At 34.4% G+C, this 27,092-nt stretch overlaps 1 protein-coding gene across 7 annotated transcripts in view; it reads left to right on the top strand.

The window, feature by feature from the left end:
• Positions 1-26,964, top strand: part of KCNH7 (potassium voltage-gated channel subfamily H member 7) — a 438,357-nt gene extending 411,393 nt beyond the window's left edge. For all 7 annotated transcript variants that reach the window (XM_088794493.1, XM_074337138.2, XM_074337148.2 and 4 more), the window contains 4 exons: positions 8,213-8,476; positions 13,302-13,470; positions 17,347-17,539; positions 18,852-26,964. In XM_088794493.1, the coding sequence (XP_088650619.1) occupies positions 8,213-8,476; positions 13,302-13,470; positions 17,347-17,539; positions 18,852-19,118 (893 nt within the window). In that variant the 3' untranslated portion in view covers positions 19,119-26,964. The remainder of the gene's footprint in view (positions 1-8,212; positions 8,477-13,301; positions 13,471-17,346; positions 17,540-18,851) is intronic.
• The last annotated feature ends 128 nt before the right edge of the window (positions 26,965-27,092 follow it).

The following is a 27,092-nucleotide window of genomic DNA, read 5'->3' as shown; positions in this document are numbered from 1 at the left end:
AATTGTGCCTGAGCAGATGGGAGAAGGCTTTCCTGAAGAAGCCTCCACTCTTGCCCCATGCTGATCCAACAAACATTCCAGTCTTCACCTTATGTGGCCTCTCAGCCGAATCACTGTGAACCAGTTGCTCTCTTCTTGAATACTTTTGTGTTGGCCTCTGTGACACTGCACTCTTCCTATTTTCCTCCTGCTCCATTAATTCTCTGAAGATAATTTCAGGATCATTATCTGCAAAACTAGTTATTAGCATTTCTGAAGGCATGGTCCTCGGCCCTAATCTCTTCTTATTCTATAGCATACTCTTTCCCTGGGTGATCTCACTTATGCTTATAGTTTCATTATATTCTTACATAGGAGATGTGCATATTTACTTCTTAATCCCAGACCATCTGAGCTTCAGTCTCATGTATCCAATTGCCTACTAAACCATCTACTTGAAATCTCAAAGGCAGCTCAAACTCAATAGTTCCTAAACTGAACTCATGACGTCCTCCTGGAAACTTGTCTCTCCATCAGTTGCCATGTCTTTAACTGGCACTACTATGCAATCAGTCACACAAGCTAGATAGCTGTCTAGGTGCCAACCTTCTCTCAACCTCTCCATCAACTCTAACAAGTCTTCTTATTGCTACCTCCAATCCATCCCCATTTAGTTCTCAAACTAGGTCCCTTTTGGTTCACTTCTTTCCATCTTCATAGCTACAACTCTGGGCCAAGTTAATAATCTGTCACCTGAAATACTGAAATAGCATCCCAAAGCACCTTCCTATATCCAACTTGACCCTCTCTGATCTATTCTCGATAGTGGACCACTGATGAGTTTTGTTTTTGTTTTTTCTAAATGCAGTTATGTTTCTGTCACCCATGTGCTTAAAGCCTTATAAGGACTTCCCATTCCCTAAATCCTTATTAGGGTGATCTTTGCCTACCTCTTCAGTCTTATCTCATACCACTCTTTCCTTAACTGACTTAACTTGGCCTTCCCTGATCAACTCCTCTCTTTTGCACAATTTGTTGCAGTTGCACTTCTGTGTTTATTTGCATCGTTATTTAACCAATATTGTCTGTTTCTAGATCATAAGCGCCATGGATGGGAAATATTTAGTCACCTAAGTTTCAGTGCTTGCCACATAGAAGGTATTTAAGAAATATTTGTTGAAAGAATTATTATAATTAATTAAATCAAATTTCAGCATCTTTCTTTTGATTCTCTTCCTCTTTTTGCCTTCTTAATCCAAGCTCTTTTTTGGCACTGTTCTCTTATCTCTGAATTCTTGCCGTAAAGGAGCTCATCTACTAGCTTCAGTTTGCTCTATATTTCAAGTGAACTGAAATGTTCTCTAATCCATGTAAATTGTTTCTGTGTTTTTGCTTATATTATTACCTTAATTGGAATTTTTTTTCTTTAAATGAAAGTTTATTGGGATGACAATTGTTAGTAAAGTTACATAGATTTCAGGTGTACAATTCTGTAATACATTGTCTATATCTCACATTGCGTGTTCACCACCCAGAGTCAGTTCTCTTTCCATCACCATGTATTAGACCCTGTTTACCCTCTTCTAGAACCTTAATGGGAATTTATCTTCCTGTTCTCAAACACACACACACACACACACACACACACACCACACCACTTTTTCAACCAGTACAATTACATTTTTTGGGGGGTCAAGGTTAATCTCCCAGGACATATTGAACATAAACTCTTCCTTGATTTCCTCAGATGTATAGGTTTTCTTTCTCTTATGAATTCCTGAGACACTTTCCTCTCGTTATATTGTCAAAATCTGTACAGTGATTATTGGTGTATTTGTCCTTTTATATCTAACAAGCTATAAATTTCTTTAGCAAAGAATGGTTGATAAATATTTATTGCATTGGGACAACGGTTGAATCCTCTGGCATTGCAGAACAATACACCATTCACAGATAGGTGGTAATTTATTTCTACAATGTCCTTCATTATTCTCTTGGTAACTCTTCTAAAATCAGAACCATTACTGTCAATTTGTACTTCCATAGACTTAATATAAATTCCTTATCCTGAAGTTAATCTCTTATTTTGAAATGAAGAACAACTTGACAATGTTGTCTATATAATAATGTCCCCATCCAGTTAAAGATTTATTAAAACTCCTTTCAATCTTGTTTTGTTCACACATTCTCAAGCTAAACAATCTAATGGTTTTTGTAAGGTCCTGAGAGCACGTCACAATTTATATAGTACTCATGCTACTGGACATTTTTATTGATTCTGAAAACTTTCCACTAATCAGAGGCTTGGTCTGTGAGACCGTTTTATATACAGTATAGATAGTAAAGGATTTGCCTGCCTTCCTGCAGCTATTTGGAGTTTCCTGGTAAGTCAGTGAGTAAGCACAATTTGGTAAATATGAAAACACAATTAACTCCAGCTATCCAGAGCCTGAGAGCCTATCCCAGTCTTTAGGAACCCATGGTGCTATAGCCAAGTATAAAAGTTGCTGAAAGCAATTTAGTCCTGTCACCCCAATATCCTGCTCTGAAGGTGGCCATTCATTCTATTCTTTTTGACGTAGAATCAATTCTAGAAGAAAAACATGCATATAATTAAGTAGAAAGAACAGAGAACTTTCAGAAGATAATTGATGCTAAATGATATGGAGATACATAAATTAAAAGCTGCCCATGAAATGCATTGATTATTTTAGACTTACTTTACTACTCATGTGAAACAATACCTTGAAGGCAGATATCTAAGAGTACTGATGACTGTGAAGTAATCAGCAGAGCCATCAACAAGCAGGGGGAGGAACACATGGCTTGGCATTGGAGACAGACAGAGGTTGAGTCATGCGTTGTCACTCACTATCTACTCAGCAAGGCACTGGAATTCTTCAGGCTTCAGCCCTCATCTCTCCCCACCCCACTTCCAACCTTGCCTACCACATAGTGCTAAACAGCTTATATTCAAAAAGATATATGAAAAAAAAAAAGATACATATAGGACCTCTGGCAAAGTGACTTGAACAAAGTAGAAACCTAACATATTGGCTCAGTTCTCTCTTAAAATGAATTTGTTAATGAAAGTGGTTTGTCCTCATGAGCTTCATATTTCTTCTGGAAAGATAAACTCGTTCCCCAATAAGAAAAAGCTGTCCGTTCAGTTCTGAATTTGAGGACACCTTGTATTTTTTGAAGGTGTCTTCAAGAAGTTCTCTTTCTTTCCTAAAATTTTGGCATGGAGGTGCCCAAGACCTTCCTAACTTGACTAGGATCATTGTAAGACGTACTGGTAGCCCCGTATAACACGGCACTTCTATAACACGGTTTCACTTTAACACAGTTGGAGAATGAAAGAAATCCCTGAACAACATGGAGCGTAATAAAAGCTTTTAAGAGCAAAAAATATCTCATTTGAAATTAGGGAAATCCCTGAACAACGCAGAATGTAATAAAAACTTAGTAGTGATGACGAGGAAAACATTATTTAATACATATTAATATGTTATACTTTTGGTGAAAATTGCTTTATTAAAGATATTTCTCTTAATTATAAAAATATAATACTATGTTTTGTTTTGTTTTTAATTTTTGGAATCTAACCCTCTTTTTAAGGTGGCCCCGTGGCGCAATGGATAGCGCATTGGACTTCTAACCCCCTTTTTAGTATTAGTTCTTTGTTTCGTATAACACGACATATTTTAGGAACTTAACAGTCGTGTTATATGGGGGTTACTTGTAGTACTATCACTCCTGAGATGGAAGTAAAATGTTATTATTACATAAAGTGAAGAACAAAAATGAATCTTCAATGACTTATTTGGTGGCCACGAGCATTAATCACATGGTGGCACATAATACAAGTAAATGAAGCATAACCGTCTGGAACATGTTAAAATGGTCTTTAAGTAGTCTTCAACATTAAATTGGGTTGTTCTTACTTCAGACTATACCAATATGACCCAATGGGTTATGGGAACTTTTTTTTTTAATTTTGTATTGTGTATATTTTATAATATAGATAATATATTAGTACAATAGAATGTATAAGGGCACATGAGATACACACACACACACACACACACACACACACACATTTTTTACTGATAGTGCTTTTGTGACCAAATGTTTGGAATATTTAGCTCTTTCCATTGACAGAAAATGCAGTATCAAAGTAGTTACTAATGACTGATTTAGAGAGCCAAATAATCTTTGGCAGAGAATAAGCCAAGGACAACAGCAATGTAACTGGTCCGAAAAACAAGAAAATTTAAAAATTTTCCATTAATGATGTGCCTGTGCTAACCAAAGGGGTGGAAATCAAATTGAAAAAAATATTCAGCATCCTCTTTCCTGGTCTTAGATATTGCCACACATGCCCTGAAAAAACAGGAACCCATTTTGAGACATTATGCATCATAAGAATAGGGAGAAAAAGCTGCAATTTTCTCATTCACCCATCCATATAATTTTTATTAAAATAGGTACTTCCATATATTTCAAGTGAACAAAATATAATGTTCAAGAAAATAAGAGTAAAAATGTTTTGAACTCATCACACCTTGCGTTTCAAAGGATAGCAATAAACTTTATCTCGTTGTAATACTGGTTTAGTGATTTCAGATTGTCATCCAAAAGTCAGTAAGTTTTGAAAGCATTTCTCCAAAGTAATTTTTATGAAAGTTATTGAAGGAATAAATATACGCATTATTAAACTTATTTTTATAGAACAGGCATTGTCTAATTCTAATTTTATTAAATTAAGCCTTTAAATATATTCATATTATACTTTGGTATCTTTTTGGAATATCTTCACTAATAACAAAGGTGATTAACTTTTGTTATCTGTTTTAACAATATAGAAATGTATCTTCAATTGAATTTTAATATAGTTTTAATTTTTTAATCTTGTATTTGTATAGAAAAATCACACTAGTTTCTTTTCAACATTGTTTGAAACTAGAGAGGAACTAAGGTACTTGAAATCAAATGAAAAAAATTATTTTAGATTCCAATTTTCCAAAAAAATGAATTTTTTAAATGTGTCTGGCTGGAAAAGGCTCAGCTTACCTCAAAATTGTTACCAGTAGGACATCTAAAACTCAGATGTTGAGAGAGCACATTAAATGACTCTCTTTGATCAAAAGTCGAGTCTACCTGTTGAGTCTGGAAAATAAAAATGGTAATTAATCTGAGAGAAAGACTCCATAAAAGATGGAGCGAGCACAAGTGTTTGTTCCCAGATTATTTGAAATGGAAGAATTTTATATTATCATTCTTAAGACAGATGAGTCAGCTACTCCATCAGGACAATCTTATTCTATGCTCTTAAATTCATTCTGAACCCAGAGAGACATGCACAGGACATATCACAAATGCTTTAGAATTGTGTACCATGACGGAAAGGGGAGGAGACGAACTGTCAGTCTGCAGAAACAAGGAATTTGAAAACAAAACAAAAAAATGTTTTCAGTCATCTAAATCAGAAAGCAAATTTTAGGCTTAATTAAACAGGCAAAATGTTTTCTTTGTAAAATGATGATAACAAGTGATTATACAATCTCACTTCGAGCAAAGGGGAAAATGTAAAACTACTTCAGATTACTGCCCTCAGAATACTATTTCTACATAGAATAAAAATAGCATTAAGAAAAAAAATAGAACCTAATACTTTTTAATGTCCATAATCCAGTTTAACTAGAAAAAGGCAGACATAAAACAGGCCATCAAAATCTAGAGGTACCTGGATGCTAATTATAATGCATTTCAGTCCAATTTCATGTATTCCATCAGTCAACCTCCAACCTAAACCTCAGCAGTTTCTATTTTTAATCCACAAATAGATTGTCATTTCAAGTTTCATTTTAAATGATGGAATATGCAGCTTTGATTTATTTAGTAAGGAATAGAAATGCTGTTGCAGTCAGGCAGCGTCAAAGAAACTGTTCACAGGGCTTGGGTTCCAGGAAGCATCTGGCTGATTGTCCATCGGCAATAAACATGGAAATAAATGTGGAATGATTCTCTTTATGTATTAGAAAATTCAAATATATCAAACTTTTTCTTCTTCTTTTGCTATCCTGCTTTTATATGAATTTTTGCTAAAGGATTTAGATATCACGTACTTGAAGTAATTTGCTCTATTTTACTACAGAACTAAATAATAATCCCCCATTCACCACATTTTTTGGATACTTGTCCTGAGTTGAAATTAACAAGTTATAATTCAATTTAACAATATATGTTAGCTGATGGATTTGTGCCTAAGCATCCAAAATTAGGCCATAAATTAAAAAACTAAGAGTGCGGTTTATGCAGTAGGTGGGACAGAATATTTTATCAGGAACATGTGAGGATTTAAAAATCTGCAGAGAACTCCCAAGACCTCTCAAGCTAAAGAGACAAAATGGTTTAGTAATTTGTGATGTGCATTCATTACAAATATCCATGTTAGCATTTCCATACTTAGATTGGAGCCTTATGAATTAATGGTTAATTCAGTTTGCATTTGATTCTGCTAGAAAAGATTCTATGAAAATGTTTAAAAGCCAAGCTGATTCAAACCCCACTGGTGGCCAAACAGCACAAAGATTTACTTAGGAGCAGCAAACTGATGCAATTCACTGAGCAGGTATGAAGATAATTTAGAAAAGTGAAGCTTTTCCTTTTCTCTTTTTTTCTTTTTCTTTCACATTTAGTAGCATAAAATTGGACACTTATTTTTTTGAGGAATGAACTGATATATTCATAAAGTGGGGGATTTTTATCAAATTTTCAGGAGGGGACAAGTTAAAAATCAAAACAAAACAAAACAGAAAAACAGAGGAAGAGATGACAAAAGTGTTTACAGGGTTAAGGAGGGCTGTATCCATGACACTGGAGAGAAAAGGGTTTGTGTAGGAAGAGCTGATCTAAATATTTACAACCAATTAGATTAGTGGTTGAGTGGAGAAATACAAGTGACACTAAGTAATCAATGATGTCTACAGTACTTGAGATTGGAAAAGTCTAAGGTCTTCTCAGACTGAGCAAGTGGGAATTCTTAAAGAAAATAAATTAAGCAATATGTTTTTGCTACATTTAACTTTAATGGACAGAACATTAGCTCCTAATAACAATTTCACATCAGACTGATTTTCAAACTCTGACCATTTTCACCTTGATTTGGTTTCTGAGTTCTTATATTTTAAATTATATATATGAAAGGAAAAAATCTCTGTTTAATTTCTATGCCATATGAGAATTTTTAAAAAATAGTTGGAAGTTTTTCTGGAGTGGCCTTAAATCAGTTCATTTGGCCTTCTATAAATAACAAAGAACAAGCAGGCATTGTAGATGGGGACAATGTGTTAAGCATTTCTCTAGAAAACGATATACCTTCTGGAATATGTTGGTTAGTTATTAGGAGTAACCAGATGGAGAATTATACTGTCTCCCCAGGACACTAATGGAAACAAGTTCTGGGATTTGTCTCTGAGTTTTTCTTGTGGAAATATGTTCTAACACAACCCTGAGGGCTGAAATTATCCTGACATTTCTGTATAAAACAGCCAGTATTCACTACTGGCTTTAATGTAATTATGTAAACCTACCTTCATTACTGTATTTAGCTTTATATGCTTCACAATATGCTACCCAGCCAACCAGCCTGGAATGTCACAGCCATTACACGCATTGAACTGCCATAAAAATGCAGCCTGCCAGCCTTTACCACAGGGAGGCTTCCAGTTTTAACCTTTGCAATGTGTGAATGGCCACCACAGATGAGAGGGTGTGAAGGTTAAAAACAAACAACAGGATGCATTGTGGTGATATTTTAAAATTGGGACACATTTTCCCTTCTGTTTTCATTTCCTTAAAGAGATAGTGCACCAGATTTTAAGAATACAAATGATTATTGAGCATGTATAAGGTTGTAAATTAGCCAATATTTTTTTTCTCAGATATAAACATTATTACTATCCTAGATAAATTTTTATTTTGAAAGGAATCATGTATTTCACTAGTGTCCCCCGAAATAAGAAAAAAAAAATATGTCTCCTTAAATAGCAACATTTTCAATAGGAAAAAAAGAAGAAAAATATTTTCCAGTGGTTTTATAGAAAATTCCGTGTTTAAGTTATTCAAAGAACATCACCATTAAAAAAGGTAGTTAATGTATAAGTAGTGTAATATGTATAGAGTCCCACATTTATTTATCTTCTGTAAAATAACGTTCCTTTGATAGATTTTGGCAAAGGAAACAGTACAAATGATCCTGAAGACTCTGTAGATACCATAAGAAATTATCAGAGTTCCAAGAAACAATTTGAAGAGAAAAAAAGCGGATCTTCATCTTTCATCTCCTCCATTGAAGATGAACAAAAGCCTCTCTTCTCAGGAATAGCAGATTCACTTCCAAGAATAGGGAAAGCAACTGGACTTGATTTTGAAGAAACAGTGCCCACCTCAGGAAGAATTCACACAGATAAAAGAAGTCACTCTTGCAAAGGTAATCAAATTTCTCAAGAATCAGTTTGTCTGTCTTCGGTGCTCATCATAAAATTGTGACATTTTACAAATGTCCACAAATACCTTACTGATATATGTTAATCTAATCTTTTGTGATTTCATAAAATTGCAACTAGTTAAAATCACGTACAAAGTGTTTGCACCACTCTGGATTACTGGTAATTATTCCTAAGCAATGATACCTAAGAGGGTTTTTTTGTGGCCAGACATAACGTAATGCCACATAGAACATTGTGGAATGTTTACTGTAGTTATTCCAATGGAGAGATGGGATCAATGAGTATTTTAAGAGAGCTAATCAGTTGATTCTTACTCTTCTGACCCACTCCTCACCCTGAACCCTGTTGTTTTATAGAATGAAAGTCCCATGCAATAACACTTTATTAAATGCCAAAAAAAATCTGTTTACTGGGAATTATGAGAAAAATGGGGGGAATACCCCTACATAAAGTATGCTCTTGATTCAACTCATTTGAAAACATTTGTTTAACATCTCTACCAAAAAGGACACACAAATATATGGGTTTTGTTGTAGGAAATATGCATGGGAAGAGTAATAATGCTTGATGCATGCAAATTTGATGCAAACCAATCAAAAATTCAGGAACACTTGAGAACTACCTTGTGGAAGAACAATTAACTTAGAATAAACAGGAGCTAGATCTAAGTGGGTGCTACAATAGGTGTGGCTTAGACTACTTTGGTTCCAACCACAACTCTGTCATTTACTTCCTTTATGGCTTAGGATAAGTGACTAGTAGACCACATTAAAACTCAGTTTGCACATCTTTAAAATAGGAATAATATTTTCTAATCAGCTAGTCAACTGCGGTTGTTAATACGATAGTATGCTTACTTTCTCTGAAATAAAATCCCCAATTTGGTTTAGTTTTATTCACAAGTTTTATTTTCTAACACTTTAATTATTGGATATATCCAGAGATATACAAAAAATGTAGAGATGAATAAGGCATAGCAAAAAATCAAAAGAATATAACAGAAATGAAGGAAAAATAGGATATTCTTAGCCTGGCATGATAGCAAAATTATGGGACAGAGTAAGTAAATATTACCTATCATCATCACCATTATTTGAAATAACTATATCTGACAAATATCTGAAAGTTTTATTGAATCTAGGATGTTTAGGCTTTAGATTTTTCCACATTTACATTCCCTATCTTATAAATCTGCTTTTGCCATGACCCCACATTGACATAAGCTAAGAATATATGCAAATGTTCTCTGGACAATCTAAAATCTTGATGAAGTGAATGAAAATAGTACCTCATTTATCAAAATGGAAGAATGGAATATTAGATGTGATTACCAAAGGTCCCATTTTAGTTATTTATGAAAATGAATTCTTGGAAGTGCTAAAAATAGAAAAAGGTTGTTTCATGGAAGTCAAAAGTTCTGAAGAACTTGCTGAACCGTCTCTACTATCTCTAAAAGTCAGTATAATGATGACCTGATCTTTTGAAAGGTATTTTTTGTTGTTTTCCTTTTGAGTTTTAGAATTTCAAGTGTTAAGTTGTTAAAGATATAATTTTGGGATTTTATTTAACTTTACAATGCCTCTTGCTGACAGTGAGTTCTCATGCCCTTCATCTTATGTTTTTCTTTGTTACTATTTCCAATTATTTTTAATTATCTATTCTATATGCATAATAAAAAATAGTATTCTAAAAAATAATTTTAATATCTAAAATTTTTTAATTTTCAAAAATTTACAAAGCAATCCCCATTCAAATAAAACAAAAATGACCATGAAGATACATAGCTAAATATGCATGTGGCTTGAATAAACATAATTCATATCATATAGCATCAATGAGACACACCTGCTTGATTAATGTCATCAACCAATGAAGAATTCTAAAACTTCATACCCTGAAAATTTCATTCCTTAATGACTTTTTAAGGTGAGGTACTATGGAATGTTTGAGAATTTGAATGCATATTTATATTGTATAGCTGTAACTCCTGCAGTTTGAACTACAAATCCCCACAAATTTTAGTTTTATCATTAATTGGAAATTTCACTTACTCACATTCCTGTCATTTGTCATGCTGAATCCAACAGAAAAGCACCTTTAGGCAAAAATTAAAAAAAAAAAAAAAAAAAAAAAAAAAGAATTAAGCAGACTCTGATCTATTTAGATTGAGTCAAAAATTGACTCTAGGAAAATTGTGTACCCAGAGAAAAGTGAAAGTTTACTTTCTGTTCATCCAGTTCCAGAAATGTCTTGCAACTATAGCAACATTTTCCAAGGCAACAAAGTGCAGATGCTTTCTGAGCTATATTTAGAAAGTGTCTATAGGGATGTTCATTTTGTTAAGACCCTAACCAGGATTCCCTCTTTGAACTTCTTTATTTTTTATATTGCTGGTAAAATCAGCTAATGACACATATCAAGACTTTAATAAAAGAGTAAATTTTAATCAAGGTAGCCTCTATCTAAGTTTATATTTTTATTCATTCCTTCTCAGAGAACATAATCAGTTGTTTTCTTTAGTACTGAAGAAAAATATAATCCTACATAATTTATTGCATGTGATTCACCATTGTTCTTTAAACATCAATTCATTATACATAATTTGAGAATGAAAGAGCTATTAAGCATAGGCAGAAATTCTGTACACTTTCTTGGCACAAAATTTTTGAGCACAATATGTCATTTCCATCCTATCATTTCTTATTGTCTTCTTTAAAAATTCCTATATCAACTAGCTAACAGGCATCTAGACAGGGATAAACATTGGCATCACCAAATCATCAATATGTGTGTTCTGAATGTTTGTTTGGTATTGCTGCTCCAAAATTGAAAAACTAGGGTACTAAGACATCATATTATTGTTTTGCATTTTAAATAGTCACATGTCAGTATGGTAAATAATAAACCATACTTTTCAGTGAAAATCTGCTGATATACTAGTAAAAACTCCAGCAATATTATTGGTTTTTTGTTTGTTTTCATTTTGCTGTGTTTGGTAAATATCAAAGGAAATTATACACTGTTACTTCAAAAAAACAAAAGAAAACAAAACACCAGGATCCCACAGGCTAAGGAAATCTAATCATAACCATGCTGGAATTCATAGGGAGCTCTCTGAGATCTGTTAGCCATTTCAACAGAAGAGAAAACCCTGAACTTATATTTTTCCAAAACTGGCTTTGTATATGCTAATTCCTTTGTTATAGCTTCACCCAATTGAAGCAGAAATTGTAGGAAATTGTAGGCACCTCATTAGAGAAATTTCTGTGTATTCAGTGATAAAAGGATAATGATAGAAAAACCATGAAGAAAGAATATAGAAATTGTGTCTGCTACTTGGAGAAAGGGAATGCTGTACTTTGGATAAACTGTAGGAAAGGAAGGAATTTCAAGAAGTTCTACAAATCTTGTTCGCTATTTCTAGAATTATAGCTAATCTTCCCCAAATTGGTTACTTTCTTTTTTTTTTTAAATAGCCAAGGATATAAATTCCTTAACTTTACATAACTTTTGTCACTGTTTAATTATAGCTACTTGTCAAAAAAAAAAAAAGTCTATCAAACCAAAATCACTTTCTCTACTTCAAATCTGTTTCCATGTGAAAATGAAGACCAGTTTTAGGTTGTATTTTCCTTCTACCAGCCCTCCTCATAAGGAAGAAATGTTGTTCCTTCTTTATCTGTAAAATAAATTCAACTCCACGAGTATTTTCCCATGGGTTTTATTTTCCAAACTTTTAATCATTTTAAGCCCTCTCTAGATATGTAAAATGTAGAAAGTAAGAAAGCATAACAAAAGCCGTTAAAAGTATATGTATATGACAAAAATTAGAAGAAAATGAGATGTTATATTTGCCCTCAGATAGTGATAACTTGCAAATACATGTTGTAGGAGAAATTGCAAATTAAAAGAAGCTCAGAAAAGGAATCCTTGTGTGGAAAATTATCAAAACCTTGCTAGATTGAATTTCTCAAGTTCAGGCCCTATGTCTTCTTCGTCTTTAATTCCTCCACATTTAACAGACTGTCTGGCACATAACAGAGACACAGAACATTTGAGAAGAGAACTTGAATAGATAAGCAATATGTTTTAAAATATAGTGACATAAAAATATTCTGAATAAAAGAGCCACAAGAAAAAACATTGGAAGTTAACATGAACATATTAAAGGACGGTGCAGAAGGAGCTACAAGGAGACATAGAAGCATGAATGAGTGTCACAGGACTAGAGGAGGATCTTTAGGACCCTTCCCATTGTTAATGGCTTATGGTTCCTTGGCTCTGTTTTGAGTTGGGTTAGCCTAAGAAAATCACCCTGAAGGTAGGCACTTCCCCATGGCTCCTCCTTGGAGCCACTCTGAATCATGAAGTATGCTAATTATCCTGTGGGAAAGAGCCCTAAAATCTTAAACCCAAGATGAAGCAGTACAAATAAATGGTGCTGTTTCTTCCCAAATATAAAAGTGCACAATAACTGCTCTCTAAATCAGAGTTTTGGGATGGCCATACATGTTTTCTCTTAGCACAAAGAGAAAGAAGACAAAATTATATCCAAGACTCAAACAGCTAATATGTTTTTATTCATATGGAAATGGATTGGGGCAGTGGCCAACAGGGTCAGGGTGGTGGGATGCAGCTGATTGAGACTCCTGGACAAGTCCCTGAGTCACTCTGGGTGATCCACAATTCCCCATGTCTTTGGGTTATACTTCCATATGCTTTCCTGCCTGTATTGTGGACATCCCTGTGTAACTGATGCAAATGGACACCCAAAGAAATTGACATCCATCTTGCTATTTCCCACAGATATCTCTGACACAAGAAGCTGGGAACGAGAAAATGTCCAGACTCAGGCTGATGAGTCTAGTCCCTCAGCACTTCCGCGAGCTGCCTGGGGAATCTCTGAAACCGAAAGTGACCTCACATATGCGGATGTAGAGCAAAGATTAGATTTGCTTCAAGCACAACTTAACAGGTATAAGCAATGGTGGGGCAAAAGGAGAATATAACTCAAGCCCTTGGTTGGGTTCTTGCTTTATTCCTTGTAAACAGCAAATTCCTCCTGCCATAATCTCATATTTTCCTTCTACGCATACTTATTCAGAAGTTGACAAATTATTAATCTGTGTTGCCAAGAGCATTTATTTAGAACATTTCATACTTCTGGCAGTGTAAATACTATTTATTTCTTTACTTGCTGTAAAATTAGTATATCATCCACACCAGCTGCCTAAGAAAAGTCCTTTTTTTTTTCCTCAAAATAATCATATTTAGCTTGTTGACAAACACCCTTCCTCATTAAATCTTTCTTTTACCCATTTTGGTTGTTTCTTATGTATTATGGAATGTTTTATGGTAACTTGCTTATGTATTATGGATTTTTTTTTAAGTATTGACAAATTATTTAAACACTTAGTTATTCAGTCAACTTGTTAAAATGAGATTGAATTGAAAATGTTAGAGTTGAAGCCCATATCCTCACCTTTTCCCTCCATCTTTGATATATACTATTTTAAAATGAGGAATAAATTTGGTTTTAGGGAGGATGGAATTCCTTAATCAAAATCTGAGTGGATTGTTTAAAATTAAACTGGTCCATAAGACAGAAAAAAATATATGAATGAGTTGGATACAGCTGCTTTAGTTGTGGTTCGTGTGGGACTTTACCTTGATTCAAAAGTAGTCTCCATGGATACCACCAGGCAAGGTGAAAAACTACATGAATCAAGCAAACTAAAATGTTCAAATCAACTAAAACACACAATGAGAGATGAGGAGAGCCAGATGTTCTAATGAACACATTTCTAGTAAGTGCAAGCATGGTAGAAGGACCACACCCCCTGAATTCTGATTTTACCTTGTGTTCATAAATGCCACGTCAGCATTCTCTACTGATGGTGTGGTTACTAAGACCAGAGGTTTCCACTAAGGGGTCCGCAGACAAAATTCCCCTGGGCCAATGGCAGACACTTGCGCTGTCACAGAGATGTAAGGCCAAGTGTACCTGGTCATAGCTGTATCTGTAATTAGCTTGCTGAACAACCATGTGTTTTCTTGGCCATTTGTAAGTATAGCACATATGAAGCCAAAATGAGTCTATACTATGTGTCACCAATGGGTGACCAAATTTTGGGATAACAGTTGTCTGCCCAGAGGTGACATGAAAATAAATTGTTCTTTCCATTTCTTTCTATGTATAGCTACACTCTGGTTTGCTACATCATATTTCTATTCTGTCTTTGGCATGTCTTACAGGTTACTAGTATGCTGTCTGTGTTTAATACATCTTAGGAATTCTGCCCATGTCTAACAAGCTACTTGCTTACACATTGTCTATACTTAGCACATCCTATGAGTTATGCCTAGACCACACAAGCTACCGGTTTACTTACTACCTCCTTAATATTTTGTATGTGTTTCAACAATACTGTTTGTTGTTTTTACTGCTTTTTCAAATCTTTCTGCCAGAGCTGAACAGTTTCAAACAATAAACACATTAAAATGTATGTGCACACAAATATACACAACTATAAAATTTAATTTCATTTAAAATCGCCTGGTGCTGAGGTCCATATCTAATCCCCAAATGTCAAATTCAAGTCTTGCAAATTGAAACATAGATAAGAAAATTAAAACAGATTATTATTTATTTAGAGTCAATAATTCGTAATTAAAGTGTAAGAACTTGCCGTAATTATTATTGGTTAGAGAAGCATATGTAGTTACTTAATACATTTGCTTTTTTTCTCCCCCTATTTATACCAAGCCACTTTGATCTTTTACCCATAACATATATAAAATGCACACTGTATAACACATAAGAATTGATATAAGTGTGGTCTGAACTTGAATTTCTTTGATTCTTGTGGCTGAGAGAAGGTAACTGCCCATTTCTTTACTGCCAGGCCTAAGTATCTATTTAATTTATTGAATAAAAAAGTAAGTGAATGAATGGATGAATGACGGGGACAGCAGTGATTTCTGCACCACAATACTTGCACAGTACTTGTGATTGGTTAGCCTAAAGCCATAACTGTGCTACTTACTAGCTACTTATAGGAAGCTTGGGTCAAGTTATTTACCCATAAATGTCTCCAGCCTCAGGTTCTTTCCTGACTCATATCGACTACAATGCCATTGCAAAGCCTAAGATAATACACGTGCAATGAGGGGGAATCAGACCTATTATATTTTGCTATTCTCCCTTTAATTTTAATTTAAAATTTGAATGAAATTAGCAAGCCAGTTGGCTAGTTGTGAGCTTTGAGGAAAAATGATCAGATTGGTATTTTGTAAGCCAGATGGATGATAGAAGCAAGTGAACTTTTATGTTTTGTCTCTGCCTTAAATATCAAAGGCCCAGAATGGTAGATGGGAGAGAAATTTAGCATTGAACAGTACTTAACTTTACAGAAAGACTACAATGTATAATATATGATTCATGATGTGAATAGGAGAGAGGCAAAGTAAAATAAAGGTAATATAAATTTGAAACACATAAGAAATTATCCAATTGTTGTTAACTATGAAAGAAAAATGCTACCAAATCTCTTTTTTTGTAGAGTAAATATAGGTGACAAGAAACAGCAAAGCTTGATTAAAAAGCAAAGACCATTATTGATTAATAACACAATCTCAGTGTTTTACATTTTGAAATCAATAAAGCTTAATTGTAAAAATGTAATACACTGTACATTGTAAAAATGTAGTCTATTTGATTCAGCTGTTTTTCTCTTAATATCTTATTCACCGAGCAGGAAAGCAATGTTCTTTATCAGAACCGTTTAGTGAGACAGAAAGTTAGCATCTGCCAGGAGAGAATCTCTGTGCTCCCTCTCCTGTCCTTCTTGTTTAAAGCAGGACCATAATTCCGTTTGTTGGTAGTCGTTTAGTTTGGGCGACAAAATTATGCTGAGAGACTGATTTTGCCAGCAATTTATTTAACAGAGGTTTGCTTTGGGAATTATAATTTCACAAGCTAATAGTATACAGGATAATATCTCTTAATAAGCCAAATAAAGAAATAACATACTCCAAAGCAATGATAGATTCATTACACTATTGTTCAAGGCAAGGGGAGGGGAAAAGAATAAAGTCCAAATTTAGATGAGGTGTTCCTTCTATATGAGTAGGCACTTGAGAGGGGCACTTGGCCAACCAAGAACTGACATCCAGGTGCCAGCACAAAAATAAAACTCCCTTGTTGCTAGAGTACATTGCTAGGGAACAAAGGTACCAGTGTTTGTGGACAGGCTAGGCTGCTTCCAAGAGTTATCACTCCAGGGGCCATTGTGTGGCTTTGTGTCACTGCTGACAAGGAGTGCCTCGTGGAAGCAGGGACAGATGTCCCTTCTCTTCCTGAGACTGATGCACTGTTTAGCTCCACTGCCGACCAAAGAGTCACCTTGCCGCAGCAAGAGCAAATGTCTCAAGACCTTCGGAGAGCTATTTAGGTCAGTGAGATGTCACTATGCCCAGATTAAAACTCTCAGACTGTTCTCACAAATTCTCAGGATTTATAGTCTAAATGTTCCCTTGCCATCATTGCTTGTGTACATGTTCTTATCAGATAAGCCCCCAAGGGCCTTTCAGCAGTTCAGCTGCTAAAATGAGATGATGACATCTTGACACAACTTGCTTCAGTCTTCTATCAAAACAACTTCACTTCTCCAATTTGTTTTTGTCTTTGTCATAAACAGGCGGATTAAAACAACTCCACTTAAGTAATAAACAAATGCATTTGAAATCATGTTAAACCAATACACAATAGTGGTGCTGAAATTTTCTCCAATTCTTTGCAATGATTGAACTATTTGGGGACTGTCTTCCCCCATTTCTATCTGTCCTGCAGACTTGAATCCCAAATGACCGCTGACATCCAGACCATCTTACAGTTGCTGCAGAAACAAACCGCTGTGGTCCCCCCAGCCTACAGTATGGTAACTGCAGGAGCAGAGTATCAGAGACCCATGATCCACCTGATGAGAACCAGTCACCCAGGAGCATCCATCAAGACAGATCGAAGTTTCAGTCCTTCCTCACAAGTGAGTATAGTGTACAACCAACAATGTCTCACAAAGTGTGTTCCAGGAACCACCTGAACAGAAGCATCTGGGTGCTGTGGAAAATGCAGATTCCCACTCTTCTTAATTCAAATTTCTGGGAATAGGTCCTGTAATCAGAGTTTTACGCAAGCACCCCCATTCTTACGCTCATTTAAAGTCTGAGAACAATGGACTTTGAAGAATAATCTTAAAACACTAACATTTTTTATAAGGAAAAGCTTTTTTCAATAATCAATCTACTTAAGTTTATATATAGTACAACTATGAAAGCAAAGGAATAGCCCTGGGTCCAAAAAGTTCTTCAGAGAAAAGTCTGTAATTTGCTCTAGTGACAAAAGTTACCCTTGGACAGGGTCTCAGGAAGGAAGGGGAAGAGAAATAGCAGCTGGCCAGAGAAGATCTGAGGTTCAAGTGCAATCAGTTATCTGCTCCCCACCCATCACATGAGACCTCTACATCTTTTTTCACCTGAAGAATGATAAGGAATGATCGTTTCCTTTATGTCGCCTCTGAAGCCCTCGAAATGGCCCCTTTTGAATTACGTTAATGTGAAATGTCTAACTCTCTTGGAATTCTATTTTAGGAATCATTCTTAATTACTTAAACACTGTGGCCTAACTGGACCTAAGGATGATGATTTAAATAAGGATTTACAGAACAATCTTATAAAACTTCTAGAAGTTTGAGAATTTAGTGCAAGATGTTCTGGGAAATGAAACATTAGTAACAGGAGGAAATACGCAGAATGAAAATAATGCAATCTTTCTAATATACAAAGGAGACATTTATTTATCTCAAACTAGTTTTAAATGGCTGGGAAACATACAAAACCATGTCCTTTGCTCTTGTCAGTGGATTTAGATAACATTTTCTGACTAAGGACTGGTGATTTTCTTCCCTTTTTCCTTTTCTCTCCTCTTTATACTTCCTAGTCACCAAATGACCTATGTTTCCTATCCCAGTTTTGTCTTGAATTTGAATTAAAACTCATCTGAAAAACTCAATGTAAAATAATGGAATATATATACATATATATATATATATATATATATATATATATATATATATATATATGATCTGACTTCAGAATAAAATCAAAGTTCTTGAAATGATTGTTCAGAATTACCTAAACTGATACCCAACCTCCAATTTTTGATCCATCTTTGGGAAGGAAAGATTGGATAATACCATTCATCGAATACAGGTTTATGTGGAAAGGTATTTAGATTTCATGAGTGTAATTTTAGCAATCTGTCCAAATGAATTATAAAACATGTTTTCTTTCTATTAGTGTCCTGAATTTCTAGACCTTGAAAAATCTAAACTTAAATCCAAAGAATCCCTCTCAAGTGGCATGCATCTGAACACAGCTTCGGAAGACAACTTGACTTCACTTTTAAAACAAGACAGTGATCTCTCTTTAGAGCTTCACTCACGGCAAAGAAAAACTTACCTTCATCCAACGAGGCATCCTTCTTTGACAGATTCATCCCCAAGCACTGCAGGAATCTTGGGTCTTCATAGGCATGTTTCTGATCCTGGTCTTCCAGGGAAATAAGCATTTTGTACTATTTACTCCACATACAATATAAGTGCTTTTAAATGGCTGTTTTCCTTTTTGTATTTAAATCCTCTCTACTTGACTCAGGGGCTCAAAGTTACCATTATATGCAAAAGTACTGTATATTTTCCTAAATTGAAGCTTGTAAGGTAAAAGTGAGCAGTTAGGATGTAAATATGCATATGAACTCCTTTGTTCCAAATGTTAAAACTGCCAGCATCTCAAGGCACCTTATTTTATTTATTTATTTTTTAAATCATGTGCATGTTAGGAAACTCCAATTTCTCTTGCATGGAGACTCCTATTTACTGCTTTGACTAAATCAGTACTTTGTTATGAAAATGCCTTCAAGCAAATGCGAAACCAAGGGATAAAACTGTTTATGGAAGCAACTCAGATGATCCTCAAGGAAGTTCAAGGCGGAGAAAGGGAACTTAGTTACTTTTAAGAACAGATGCCCTTGTGGACCGGGATATTTATAATTAATTTACATTCATTCCACCACACTGGAAAAAAAGTGCAGTTTTAGAGTTATAAATCTCTGACAGTATAGGAAGACATCTCCAAATACATGAATATAGGCAAGCATTAATGAGGCCTTTCTATTTAAAATTCTGTCACTAACTGCATTTACAATCTACTTAAAATATTTTCCACTGGAACATTTCCTTGAATGATTAGAAACAAGATTCTCTAATTTGGGGGTGGGGGCAAGGGAGGAAGAACTGCTGAAGTGTGACTGACATGAACTGTTATCCACAGCTTTCTTCCAATTCATGTTTTAGGGCAACCTTGAATTTGATCAAAAGAGTGGCCACACATAGTTTTCAAAAAATGTGCAATGTTAGTGGATTTGCATGGCAAAATTAACTTCCATTAAGTATATGTTGTTCTTTGGCTTTCTAGTCCCAGCTGTAGAAAAACAATGTGCATTTACCTGCCTATAAAGGAAATGCACACACCAGCAGTAAAATCTCAATTTTATTTGGTTATTCAAACACCTTTGCTAATGGAAGATTAAATGAAAATCTATTAAATATAGATTGGGCTGAATATATACTGACCCCAGAATATCGGAACATACAATGGAATACATTTTAGTATCTTCAACTGTTAGATTTTCTTTTGAGGAGGAAGGCATACACTGCTCATAAAATCAATGTACAGAAAAAAATTCCAAGTTAATTTAAGATTCTGATTAGTTAAGTTCTAGTTAAGGTGTTTTCTTTTTCAATTCATTTGAGTACAATTTTAAACATACAATTTTATTTAGACTGAACCAGTCTTTAATACCATATCCTTTCCTCCTGAACAAAATTTTGAAATTTGTTGTTTTCTTAGTCCATTGCTAATTCTTGCACTCACATATTTTTTAAAAAACATTATACCTGTGCACATTATTAAATAGGTATCCCTCTAGGGTAGAAATGTAATCTATTGATTTACCTTTACCATTGATACTAATATATTAGCTTCAAATACAATTTATTTAAATTTACAAAAACTATTGCACTATTTAAAATATGATTGAAGTGACCTTAAATTGCTCCTTAGTTTTAAATGGTCACATAAATTGATAATTTGTGAGAGAAGCCGTCTGTAGACATGTTAATCCCTGCTTAATTTTTGAAAAACCAAAACATATGCAATCAAGTACAAATGGCAAAATGACCAGTCAATTCAATAAAAGTATAATAATTTTAACCAGCTTCCCAAACCATTTGGTGTGATGCAGATAGAAACGTAGGGACTCACTGATGCTTTTATTTCCTCATTCAATGAACATTTGTGGGTGCCTAACAAGGGAGAGAGAAATGGCTAACTAACTGTAATTCAGAGGACGATGTAGAGATTTTATTTCCACATTTAGCACATTTTTTCAGCTGCAACACATTTCATAAGGATTTCTAGCCTAACCTCCAGGGAAATTCAGAGTAAATTCACCAGAGACTGTTCATTTGTAGGAAGAGAGAATTTGGCAGGTGAGGAATTTAGATCTGATTGTTTGATTAGTGAATGCTTCAGCTCCAACATTTGGTGTGACATGCATATAATTCAACTTTCCATATGAAGCCGATACACTTAATAAAAACTAAGCAAGGAATGGGAAGGTGGGGAACAGTGTGCAAGCATCTAGCTTGTTTAAATTCTAGAATAACACAAACCTTTTCCTTCCTAATTCCTTGCTATGAATTAATTGCATGATATTAAAATCTAAGTCTCAGAGTTGGACAGAATTATAAAGGTTCCTTCCTTCAGGATATTAGCTTAAAAAGAGCCTGAGCAATATAAAGATGCTATTTACTACTCAGGCATAAATATCAGAAGACTCAGTGGTTAAAATGACTTATAGATGACCAAGGAAATTACCTTAATTTACAAAATCCATCCCCTTGTCCCAGCCAAAGATCTAATGCCTGAAATCACCGTCACTTTCCCCATGGGCTGTAGCAAAATCAATCTGACCCCTCCATTGCGGGATCCTGCTGGAAACCAGGTTCAATTGCTGCAGCCAATAATAGCATCAGCAGGGCAACTGCTCTCCTTCTAGGCCACTGGAAGCACTAACATAACACCTTCTGCATTCCACCTAAACATATTGTTACCTGGTCCCAGACCTAAATAAAATGTCATCTAAAATCTAAAGTTTATTGGAGTTAGATATGTTCCTGCTGTTATTTAATTGCTGGGCAGAGAGTTAAAATTTGGACTTATAATTTTACCCTATACGGGAGTCCCATGCTCCAATTAGTGGAAAATCCAGGAATGAAAAATGGTGATGTTCTTGCGGGATTTTTAATAATCACGTGATTAGCAAATATACAAAGGCAGGGAGCATATAGGACAGCATCGTCTCTCAAGTCCATTAAAATGGGTTGGTCATCACAGCTGAACTTCCAACTCTTCTAGTCAGGAGATACGGAAATTAAATAAGGTCATAGAGACATTTGGCATCAGGTTGCTTACAAGATCTTTTTGGAGTATGATCTCTTGCAACGGTTCCAAAATGCCTAAAAGAACAATGCCCTTATCCAAATGTTATTTTAAAACACCATCATATATTACGTAAGAATAACATTTATCACCTCATCGGCATATCTAATATAATAATTGTTAACAGCATCTTTTCTCTGAATACTTTCCATGGTTAGAAAAAGGAATTCAGTAGAGCTGGTTGCTAAAAATGAATTGCAACTTTGATTAATTTATAATATAGCCTAATCTTTAACTGCTTATCTATGGTTACAACCAAAGGTAGATCAATATATTGAAGTAGATTTCTTATTGCACATCAAAACTTTTATAAATTACTAAAAAAGAAATAATTCAAAGCTTAAGTTTCGAATCCTATTTTTGTAGTAAAACAAATGTGTATCACATAAGTTCAAAGACACACTTGGAAGACAAAATGATAGGTGTGGTCCTCAAATTAGTAGCACTAGCACCAACAACCTGGACACTTGTTAGAAATGCATATTCTTGGGCCCCACCTGGACCTATTAAATCAGAAACAATAGGGGTGGGACTCAGCAGCCATCCTTTAACAAGCCCTCCCCCATAAGATCTTGACACACATGAAAATTGAAGATCAACAACTAACAGAATGGACTCTTCAGTCAGACCAACTTGGGGCTCAGTGTGACTTTGTTCATTAATAGCTGTGTGACACTGAGCAAGTTAATTAACCTCCCTGAGTCTTTTTCCTGAATCTGTAAATATGATACTGGCACCTGCCTTAAAGAAGCTTGAGGAAATGAGATACCACATTGTAAAGTGCCTGGCACATAGTAGGTGCTCAAAAAGTGCTAGATTCTTTGGTTCTCGTCCAGGAACACGATATTCAAACAATCAGGAAAACAAATTAATTTCACAATTTAGCCTTTGCACAATGTGCTATGTCTCCAATTAAACAGCTGTTACCAAGACTAATGTTTTTGATTCAGAAAAACACAAATGTAGCTATTGTTTTCTCTCTTCATTGTATTTTGCACTATTGTGTTTATAGCTTTAAAATACTATTTACAATAACAGTGAGTATGAATATCATTGTTATAAACTCATCCACTCCGATTCCATGTTAAATGCCCAGTATGCAAAGGTGATCGGTCAAATTCAGCACTACCAGAATGTATGCTGTAAAGGATGGCTCACTGTGGAAGCCCCTCTTTAGATCCATGATGTAATTCCCAAATGGATATTTGAAAACACATTTTCAAGGTACAATTTTGAAAGAAAGTACACTTCCTATTTTTCCAGAAAATAGGATTTTACAGTTGCAATGGTTTCTTCCGGGCATCTAGTCCCCCCTCCTTCATTGCACAGCTATATACAGACTTAGACTGCCTGCGCTCTAGTGTATAATTGTGGAAATAGCAAGAGAGTCAGTATGAGAAATCTAAATTCAAATCTGACCTTCTCCATTCACTTTCATGACAAACTCTCAGTGAGGCCCAGTATCCAAAACTACAAAAAAGTGGAGGCAATAGCTTCAATATCTTGAAGAGATGTATTGAGGAACCTGTGAAATACATACGTGGAAGTGCTTTGTAAACCATAAGGCACCATAAAACTGTAAGATCATCATGTGACGTGTGCATCATCAGAAATAGTGTATTATGCTAGAAGTGCAGCAGCACGACCTACTAGTAGGTCTTCTAAAACCGTTCCTTTGCTCTTTCCGTCACCCAACAATGGCCGCATTTGCCCTCTCTGATAAAAATCTATAAAGGGATTCTCACCCAACTCGCAAAGATCCATTTGCTCAGAGTAGAAGAACACCAGTGTTAGGGACATGTCTTCTGCTAAAACATCCCAATACTTGTCAAACATCGCCTTTGACCAACATCCATAAAATTATACATTTATTTGCACTGCAATTATTTTCTAGGTACGCAATCACTCCTCCCCTCTCCCCCACTTCTCAGCTGTTCTCATTCACAGCTGATTTCTTGTGGTTCTATTTAACTTTTAATGAATTGATGCTAATATTTTAAAAACTAAAAGGATCGTGTTTTTAAATGCTTTATAAAGTATTTGGCATTGTGATTGATATGTGCCCAAGCTTAGAATAATTCATTCCATGTACTGTGGTACACTTTGCTTTAAGAATATGCAACACAGGAAAGGAAATTCACAGGGTGACAAGAATTATTAGTTGGCTGCATGAAAAGAAATTATCACAAGGTTTATTTATGTAAATTATTAAGTGGAAGTTGAGAGATGATTTACAAGACATTACTTAAAACTAACATGCTATTACTATGAATAAATTGTCTACAGAGATGCAATATTGAAGTACACAGAATCATACAAGCAATTGACCAATATTATTGTTCTACTAATCACAAACTTTTAAAGGAGAATAGCAACAATTATTACAGAAGTGATCCCAATAATATATTTTTATTACATAAAGTGGCAATATTAACATGGTTATTTTTGAAAAGCTAATGTCAAAACTTAGATGAATTACTAAATTGTACTCAACATTGACATCTGTGACTTCCATCAGTTTATTTATATTTTGAGACACGAAATAATTTGGTACACCTGTGATTTTAAAGCACTATATGGTTAACTTATGTTCTTTGTACTGCCTCTGTATTTGTTTTTAAATTGAAAATAATTACAACTGGTAGTTTTTAAACCATGTATTTTTTTCACGATGACATTATATTGACTGCTAAGAAAATTCTACACCATTCCATCATCCTTATTTTATTTAGGAGTAAAAGTCAAGGATCAGTAATCCTATAATTAACTCCACAGTTTCATCAAAATGTCCCTATAATTACAATAGCTTTGAAATGACATGGCGCCCTTTTTCCAAATACTAAGGAAATAAGATAAAAATATTGAGGAATCCCTAGTTTTTATCTCGTAGGCACCTACTGATTTTAATTAAAGGCTCATTACCTTTTCAGCTGAAATCTGCATTCTATATTGTTGATAGTAAAATGTGTAACAGAATGTTTGCCAGTTAAAGAATAATTTCAAAAAAATAATGTGTGTAATCATTTCAAAATATCAGTCATCTGACACACAGAAGCTCGCTCACGTGGTTAAGAAGTAAGTACCTTGGAATGCTTTAACCATAATGAAACAATCTACTAAAACACATAATATTTCCTAGTCTTTATGACATAATGTAGCATGAAATCATGATGCTTTTGAAATACTCTGTGCAGAAATATTTATTTTTCAGCAAATATTTTCTTCAAAGATTGGTATGTGGTACTGACAGTGTAATCTACTTGCACAACTAGTTTTGCAATAACCTTCTACAAATAACTGTAAATAAGAAAAATGTAAATTTGATGTAAAAATGATTGCACATTTTTGGTAGCTAAAAATGTACAAGTTGTATTGAAAATATAGCATATATACATAATTTAAGAATGAAGCATATAATTTCTCATCTATTTATACATGAAAACTCAAGAATTTGTAAAAGAAATTATTTTGGGGAAAAAGAAAGTAATCTCAATAGCTAGTTAGGATACTTTTATTAGAGAAGCCAACTATTTCCAGCATTTTACTAGGTACGTACAGTGCTAGATATAAGCATGGTGGTGCTGATGTATTTCACAAAATCACACAATTGTAACAGTGCTGCTACGGTTTTACTAAGTTCCACTAGAACACTAGTAAGCTGGACTGAGTGGTAAAAAACATTAAATCGAAAATTAAAGAAACAAAACATTTTCCTTTTGTTATTGCCTATCAAGAACAAAATAATAATTTATTAAAACATTTATTATTTAAATATTCTGATGACTAAACCGGCTTTAACTTACATGAGAAACAAAATTTTTTATAATGTACGCTTGATTCTTTTTTTTCCCAAGAACATATCCAAACAATAGTTTCATTTGCCTGTTTCATACATACTTAATTTCTGCCAGAATCATTAATCTATTAAGAAAAAAGTCAAACTATCTTCAAAGAAAACTTTTAAATAAAATTTATTGGTCATGATGCGGAAATTTTCTAAGCTAAGGACTGTTTAGTGGTTTAGATTCCCAACTATTCCTTTTTAAAGTTTAAAAAAAAATCAAGAGAACATTTCCGTTTAATAAATGAAAACTAAACAGATTAGCAGAAAGCACTGTATTGATATCTATAAGTGAGGCCGATTAGAAAATGAGATGTCTCTTGTAATAAGATAAATCGGGGTTATTGCATTTAAGTAGCTCTGGGAAATGAAACATGCATCCAAAAATTCAGTTAATTCTACAATCATTTTTATATGGCTTATCATTTTTTAAAGAATGTTATCTTTAGTGTTTCTGGAACACTCAGACTAGCACTGTCCAAGTTTTCCTTTGAAATTTCAGTAACCATAGCAAGATAAAATGTGATTAAATACAGTAAACTAAGATGCAAATGACTGTATGCATGTATCTATAAAGTACATATTTATATTTTTATCTTAAGAGTAAGGGTTGGTAACCCCTCCCCGCCCCACACACAAATGCAATGTTAGAAGAAGGTACTAATTACTGGCATAACCATTAAATGATGACCTAGCCCAATTCTTCTCACTCCCTGTAAGCTTTTCAAATTGCCACCATCTCTGATGGTGCAGAAGAGGTCCACCTTAAAACAGTAAGGAGCACACAGGCAAGGATTCTCCTCAATCTCTAACTCTATGGCACATCCTCATTATGTATTAATAGAAGTGCTGACAACATCTACTATCTATTCGGATATACAGAAGCACATCTGAGTTTTGAATGCTCACAAAGTAATATACAAAGCTGCACAGTACCAAACTACTTGGGTAAAAGGAATATTAAGTAATATAAGACTTTTCTTTATATTCAAGTAAAATGGTTTTTTTTTTAAAAACAAGTAGAAAAAGACATGGCAGGAAACAATTAAAAGCACAGATTTCCCAGTATTCTAATAATAAATAAGGTGATAGTAAGTCAGCCAGACATTTTTCATAAGTTTTCCAGGATTTTGTTG

The sequence above is a fragment of the Rhinolophus sinicus genome, chromosome 17 (genome assembly GCF_057876585.1).
Source record: "Rhinolophus sinicus isolate RSI-liver-muscle chromosome 17, RSI-T2T, whole genome shotgun sequence".
Taxonomy (NCBI): domain Eukaryota; kingdom Metazoa; phylum Chordata; class Mammalia; order Chiroptera; family Rhinolophidae; genus Rhinolophus; species Rhinolophus sinicus.
This window is presented reverse-complemented; position numbering and strand designations above follow the sequence as displayed.